Source organism: Pinus tabuliformis, chromosome 4_2, assembly GCF_031772625.1.
Source record: "Pinus tabuliformis cultivar Carrire ecotype Pingquan chromosome 4_2, CPIR1, whole genome shotgun sequence".
In the NCBI taxonomy this organism is placed as follows: domain Eukaryota; kingdom Viridiplantae; phylum Streptophyta; class Pinopsida; order Pinales; family Pinaceae; genus Pinus; species Pinus tabuliformis.
Window position 1 is genome coordinate 419912555 of NC_142304.1, and position 7335 is coordinate 419919889.

Sequence of the window (7335 nt, forward strand, 5' to 3'; positions counted from 1 at the left end):
CGGAACGCCCGCGACCACGCTCTCCATAGCCGAATTCCATCCGCAGTGGGTAATAAAAGCCCCTGTCGCTTCGTGTGCCACTTCGTGTGCCAAAATCGCCGCCTGCGGTGCCCACCCTGTTTCTATCAGGTACCGCCCCTCCACCCGTTTCTCGGAGCCTTCCGGCAGTAGCTCCGCTTTCCAATCCTCCACTGACGCAGCCGTCCTTTAGTATTTCAGGCGAGCTCTTGTTTTTGGGTTTCTCGTCTCATTTCAGTTCTTGAAATGGTGCATCCTGCGCAGATGTTCAAGAACAGATTGCAAGAATATGCACAGGAGAACTCTTTGCCATTGCCTCTCTATGAAGTTGTAAATGAGGGCCAAGACCATCTTCCGCAATTCAAGTGCACTGTAATAATCAATGGGGCAAAGTATGAATCCCTTCCTGGTTTCACCAACAAGAAGGCATCACAGAATGCTGCAGCTAAGGCAGCTGTCGAAGATTTGGAATCGCAAGGGTTGATTGTTGAGTTCAAAGTAAGTTTCAATTCTTACTCAAATTCTCAAAATCTTTTCAAATGCTGGTTTTGCTTTCTATTTTATATTTCTTTTTCTGTTGTGAGTTTGTTTGCAAATTTAATGATTTTGATTGAATATGGTGGAGTATGTTATAAACTTCCTTTTATTTATTTGTTGACAACCAAAAAGGAGAAAGTATGGCCTAAAGGTATCCTTGCGGAAGTTGTTACAAGGAAGAATATGCCGCCTCCGAGTTATCGTTTTACAGGGATTTTTACAGGAACTGTGGTTGTTAATGGGGTTTCCTATACTGGAGGTCCTTCAAACAATCAAAGGGACGCTCAAAACAAGGCTGCACTTGAAGCACTTCAGGCAATCGACCCCAAGGCTACATTTGAAGTACTTCAGGCAAACGACCCCCAATATTGTGAGTTGATGTGGATGGAGAACTAACTATTTGCATTCTTCTCGGCTATCCTTATGTAACTTCTAATATCCTTACATTTCTTTTGCTCTCAACGATGCTATATGTTACTGATCTTGCCACTGTTCCATTGGAATCTCATGTTAGGTAATTCGTTATCGCATGTTGAAGTTAATGTGAAGAATGATTCCAAACAGCCAACTGCACAACCGGATAACTTGGCATCTGATAATCACTATTAGAAGGAACTGAATCTCAATCGGCGGGAAATGGTCTAGAAAAGTCAATTGTCGACGGTGCACCTGCTACTGAAAAGGACTCAGAGAAGACAGATGTGGAGAATGCATGTGCAGTTGGACATGGTATAGAAAAGACAAAGGTGAAGGATGCCCATGAAGCCGGAAGGGGAATTTCAGATATAAATGATGCACATTCAGTGTCAGCCCCACAGCCTCATAATCATATTCAACAGGATCCTTTGTCTGCACAACAAGAAATGGTGCATCCTGCGCAGAGGTTCAAGAACAGATTGCAAGAATATGCACAGAAGAACTCTTTGCCATTGCCTCTCTTTGAAGTTGTAAATGAGGGCCAAGACCATCTTCTGCAATTCAAGTGCACTGTAATAATCAATGGGGCAAAGTATGAATCCCTTCCTGGTTTCACCAACAAGAAGGCATCACAGAATGCTGCAGCTAAGGCAGCTGTCGAAGATTTGGAATCGCAAGGGTTGATTGTTGAGTTCAAAGTAAGTTTCAATTCTTACTCAAATTCTCAAAATCTTTTCAAATGCTGGTTTTGCTTTCTATTTTATATTTCTTTTTCTGTTCCGAGTTTGTTTGCAAATTTAATGATTTTGATTGAATATGGTGGAGTATGTTATAAACTTCCTTTTATTTATTTGCTGACAACCAAAAAGGAGAAAGTACGGCCTAAAGGTATCCTTGCGGAAGTTGTTACAAGGAAGAATATGCCGCCTCCGAGTTATCGTTTTACAGGGATTTTTACAGCAACTGTGGTTGTTAATGGGGTTTCCTATACTGGAGGTCCTTCAAACAATCAAAGGGACGCTCAAAACAAGGCTGCACTTGAAGCACTTCAGGCAATCGACCCCAAGGCTGCATTTGAAGTACTTCAGGCAAACGACCCCCAATATTGTGAGTTGATGTGGATGGAGAACTAACTATTTGCATTCTTCTCGGCTATCCTTATGTAACTTCTAATATCCTTACATTTCTTTTGCTCTCAACGATGCTATATGTTACTGATCTTGCCACTGTTCCATTGGAATCTCATGTTAGGTAATTCGTTATCGCATGTTGAAGTTAATGCGAAGAATGATTCCAAACAGCCAACTGCACAACCGGATAACTTGGCATCTGATAATCAGCTATTAGAAGGAACTGAATCTCAATCGGCGGGAAATGGTCTAGAAAAGTCAATTGTCGACGGTGCACCTGCTCCTGAAAAGGACTCAGAGAAGACAGATGTGGAGAATGCATGTGCAGCTGGACATGGTATAGAAAAGACAAAGGTGAAAGATGCCCATGAAGTCGGAAGGGGAATGTCAGATATAAATGATGCACATTCAGTGTCAGCTCCGCAGCCTCATAATCATATTCAACAGGATCCTTTGTCTGCACAACAAGAACATTTGAAAAAGGAGACAAGGGATACCTATCAAGACAAAGTACATGGATCTAAGGGGATGCAGCAAATCAGTCAGGAGCTCGATCTAACTGAACCCATCAGCAAGAGGAGTAGAAGTGAATCTGAGAACGCTGAACAAATTTCTCAAAAAAAGAAAAAGAACAGAAAGGAGACTGATAGCACAGCTTGACAAAGCCTAGAGTGTGCATTGTCTCATTCTGGTATAACACAGTGAAAACTTTCTTCATATTTCCAAATCATTGATTTTTGTCTCAATTCTTGAGCTATTTCGTTTTATTGATTTTAGCATAGAAGGACATTTAGTCAGATTTATTATATTTATAGGACTCAGATTTCTCAGAAACCTCATCATCTTGAAGTTGAAACAAAATGAACTCTTTATGGCTGTTACTCTTGCTAAATAAATATATCACGAGTGCATATCATATATTTCCTTGTTTTGCAATGACCCAAGAAAAATCTGTATAAGATGATGCAACATCGCAAGGTCATTTTGCAACAATCTGTCATGTGATTTGGCTTGGTAACCATGATGTAGTAGCTATTGATTAACATTTTTTCTTGGTTCTATGATTACTTTGTTTCAATAGTTGTGAACTATGGAATTTTCCGTTAGAGGTTTGGTTAATCAGCTAACATGAATAAAGAATATTGACTTATATATGTGTATCGTTTTCTTTAATTCCAACGTTTGAATTTCAAATTAGAAATTGTGTTCCTGTTCATTTATTTTCTTCTTGAAGCATAGAGTCCTAGATCTAATAGGGTGTACCATAACAAATTCGGCCGAATAGACCTAAACGATCCAAAACTTGGGAATTTTGATTTGGCCTTTGAATAATTCACTATAATTCAATTCGTTTGGCATGTGTTGCATGGTGCAGCATTTTCCAAGAAGATCCAGTCTTTCGAAATAGTAAAGAATGCATAATCTCAGTGCCTGTGTCATGGAGATCAACTTATTCTCAAGAACAAGAAGCTGATGCAGAGCCCTGTGATACCATATCTGACGCTGGACTATGCTTATCTGAGAGGATTGGTGATTGATAGCTGGAATTTTGTCTATTCTCCAACATGCTGCTTGTCCCTAGAATGTTGTTTGTTGCTCCAGTTTTGTGTAACTGTATAAAGAATATGACGTTTACATATTACTTTGCACTTGGCTTGTACATTCTGCTGCTTGGCCCGTACATCCTGGAATGAAACTTACAAAGTTTTGTTGCCTGCTGCTTTGCCCATATATTCTGGAAGGAAACTTAAAGGATTTATAGTGCTTTTAAGTGGTATATTCTGAGCTTTTTTCCCAATTTTCTACTGGACTTTTTTTTAATTGTATTGAATTTGTCCAAATTTGAATTTGGTGAGTACTCTGCTGCATAACATATTTCCATTCCGTTCTCCACTAGAATGGCGTTGCGTACATGTAGCATACAGGATATGTATGCTGCGTACCATATTATGCTCTGAATATTGAATCATATTAATATACTCTAGAGTCCTTGTTTCTATGATCCGTCAAAACTGCTATAGCAAAAAACATTGCTCCCTTTTCTCATCTTTTAGCATTTGGGAAATAATTTTGCCGGACTTCATTTTTTTCTTTGTCATTTTAGCTATCACAAGATGCTTCTCAAATATGGATTTTTAGCATTCTAGCTATCACTAGAGTAGTTACTAGGAAATGCCTTTCATTCCTATAAAGATGGTTTTTTCCAATATCGATCTCAAGTATTATGAAGTAAAGCTCATTTTTTTCTTATAGATTTTATAAACTCGTGAATGTCAGTGAGGTTGAATGATAGTTCGCTTTCTTTGACATAATGATTGTCTAGAGTCTTGAAAATATCTCTTCTGGGATACCATCTTGGCGATATAGCAATTTAGCTCTATTGCTGAAAATGTTTAACTTGCATGTACATGGAAAATTACTACCTTATCTGAGTTGATAGAAATATTGAATCATTTTAATATTCTCTAGACCGGAAATTTAAGTATGAAATTCAAACTAGCTTCTAATATGCAAACTGTAAAATGTATTTCTAATGATTTTATGGGTTAATGTAATATGAAAATTATTACACTAGCTTTTAATATGCAAACTGTAAAATGTATTTCTAATGATTTTATGGGTTAATGGAAAATTAGCCCACCTGCTGGTATTAGCCTAGCCCCTAACACTAGCTTCTAATATGCAAACCGTAAAATGTATTTCTAATGATTTTATGGGTTAATGGAAAATTAGCCCACCTGCTGGTATTAGCCTAGCCCCTAAAGGATGTTGTTGCCTTCTAGCACCTTGTCATCCTAGCTACTAGTTTGGAATATGATGTAAGAAAAAAATGGAAAATTAGCCTACCTGCCAATATTAGCCCCTAAAAATGGTGTTGCCTTCTAGCACCTTATCATCCTAGCTACTAGATTACAATGAATGGCCCTTCAATCTATAAAGATGCCTTTCCAATATCCAAGTATTCTGAATTAAATCTCATTTTTTCTTGTTAATTGCCTAAATTCATCAATGTCGGGAAGATTCTTTGATATATAGTGATTTAGGTCTCAATCTCTAAAAATGCAGAACTTGCATTACCATTTTAAACCAGTGGCTTAAAAATGGAGTTCAAATTTGGAAAGATGGATACTAAATGGAATGCCTTAGAAGTGGAGTTTAGCGTTTACTTCTTCAAGGATGTATCCTAAGTGGAATGCTACTTTGACCATTTTCAAAGCAAAAATAGTGTCTTTGCACTTCATGATTCTAATGAATCTAGTCTTTGCACTAATAGTGATTTGTGCTTAAAATCATGTACGAAGTACAGAAGTTTTAGTGAGTTGTGCTTAAAATCATGCATTCTAGCTACCACTAGAGTAGTTACTAGGAAATTGCTTTCATTCCTATAAAGATGGTTTTTTCCAATATCCATCTCAAGTATCCTGAAGTAAAGCTCATTTTTTCTTGTTAATTGCCTAGATTCATGAATGTCGGGGAGATTCTTTGATATATAGTAATTTAGGTCTTAATATCTGAAAATGCAGACCATTTTAAACCAGTGGCTTAGAAGCGGAGTTCAAATTTGGAAAGATGGATACTAAATGGAGTGCCTTAGAAGTGGAGTTTACTTCTTCAAGGATGTATCCTAAATGGAATGCTACTTTGACCATTTTCAAAGCAAAAATAGTGTCTTTGCACTTCCTGATTCTAATGAATCTTGTCTTTGCACTAATAGTGATTTGTGCTTAAAATCAGGTACAAATTACAGAAGTTTTAGTGAGTTGTGCTTAAAATCATGTACAAAGTAGATTTCCCCCCTATTTTTTAGTTCGTTTCTTTCTATAAGATGCCTATGGTTTTGTCTTACTCAATGTTATTGAATATGCCTTCTTTTCGGAGAAAAAAAGCAAGATTTGATTATATTAAGATAATATATCTGTGTGAGATGTACATAAAGGTGGCATTTGAAGCTACGGTTTGGTCTATGATAAAGAGAAATGATCAGAAAACAGATAGTCCAGAAAAAGAAATCATAAGGCAGATTGACCTGTGATTTAATAAAGACTGTAAAGCATATATGCATCACATCTTGGATCAGAATTATCAAAATACAAAAAACAGATAACTGTTGGATAGCTATGCTGAAATTGATTCAAATAGCGCAATGATGCGGAGGAAAATATTGGAAAAGGGAGCTTTTGAATCCTGGAAGATTTGTGGTTCCTCCAGATCCAGGCGCACCATATCATGATGATGAAAAGGAAGCTCATTGGCTTTTGTTGGGAGCTCCACTAGGCAAAAGCTGCATGAATAGAGTCAAAGATAACATGTGGAAAACCAAAATAATTTGCTAAATCATACCAGATAAGCTGTGTAGATATGCATTGGACAAACATATGTAGATTTGTTTCTTCATCAGATTCGCACATCCTGCATCGGCTGGGACCTTGCCATTACCTTTGTGAAAAGACAGTCGTATTGAATATTCTAGGTGTTGCCTCTGTTATAGCTTGTTCAAATCTTGTACATTGTAAAAAGACACATTCATATAGATCAGGAGTTATGTCAAACAACCTTTTTAGTGTAGTGGATACCATTACAACATTCTTTATTTTTCGCATCTACCACTACACAATCCTTATTAGCTATATCTTGAATTAGAGTCGATAAAATCTGTTTTCAGCCCTATTCCTCCTAAAACACATGATCTCGCACTTCTTTGAAATGATGTTTATATCTTCCTATCCAAGTGAATCAAGGCAGCCAAAGTTCTATTTTTTAAGGCAAATCCACGATGCTTAATTTCATTAAAAGAGAGGGAGTGCTCGGAAATGGCTCAAACTCATTCATTACGATGCTTGGAAATGGTATGTGAAAAAGGAAGGATATGGACAAAAAGTTGCATAGATTTGTTTAACCCCGGATCTTCTAAAGAGAGTTTTACCCTTAAGTTTTTCCAAGAGGTTAAGATGATCTATAGGATTACCTGGTTTTAGTCCAGCGGGCATTCAAATTTCATATTCACATAATTTTTAAAGTTAAGTAATTCATTAGTGGGCATTCAAATTTCATTTTCAAATAATTTTTAAAGTTAAGTAACTCATTTCTTTTGAAGTTTTGGGTATAAGCAATGCATTAGTCATTTAAAAATATGGATACAAACAATGTATTAGGTTCAAAATGAATTTCTATAATCGAGAATTTTTTTCTATTAAAATTGTGTTGGATTAGGTACAATTGCATATTCACATAT

General features: G+C 36.9%; 2 protein-coding genes across 3 annotated transcripts; both read left to right on the forward strand.

The window, feature by feature from the left end:
• The first annotated feature begins 264 nt into the window (after positions 1-264).
• LOC149169730 (double-stranded RNA-binding protein 1-like) lies at positions 265-1164 on the forward strand. The gene is made up of 3 exons (XM_089425311.1): positions 265-516; positions 688-925; positions 1070-1164. The coding sequence occupies exons 1-3, from the start codon at positions 265-267 to the stop codon at positions 1162-1164; spliced, it is 585 nt and encodes a 194-aa protein (XP_089281437.1).
• LOC149169731 (uncharacterized) lies at positions 1143-3517 on the forward strand. 2 transcript variants are annotated; one of them, XM_089427156.1, is made up of 4 exons: positions 1143-1670; positions 1845-2079; positions 2224-2793; positions 3478-3517. In XM_089427156.1, the coding sequence occupies exons 1-3, from the start codon at positions 1419-1421 to the stop codon at positions 2760-2762; spliced, it is 1026 nt and encodes a 341-aa protein (XP_089283282.1). In that variant the 5' UTR covers positions 1143-1418; the 3' UTR covers positions 2763-2793; positions 3478-3517. The 2 variants fall into 2 exon arrangements, with proteins under 2 accessions (XP_089283282.1, XP_089283281.1); XM_089427155.1 differs by having other exon boundaries at positions 1144-1670; positions 1842-2079.
• Positions 3518-7335: the final 3818 nt, after the last annotated feature.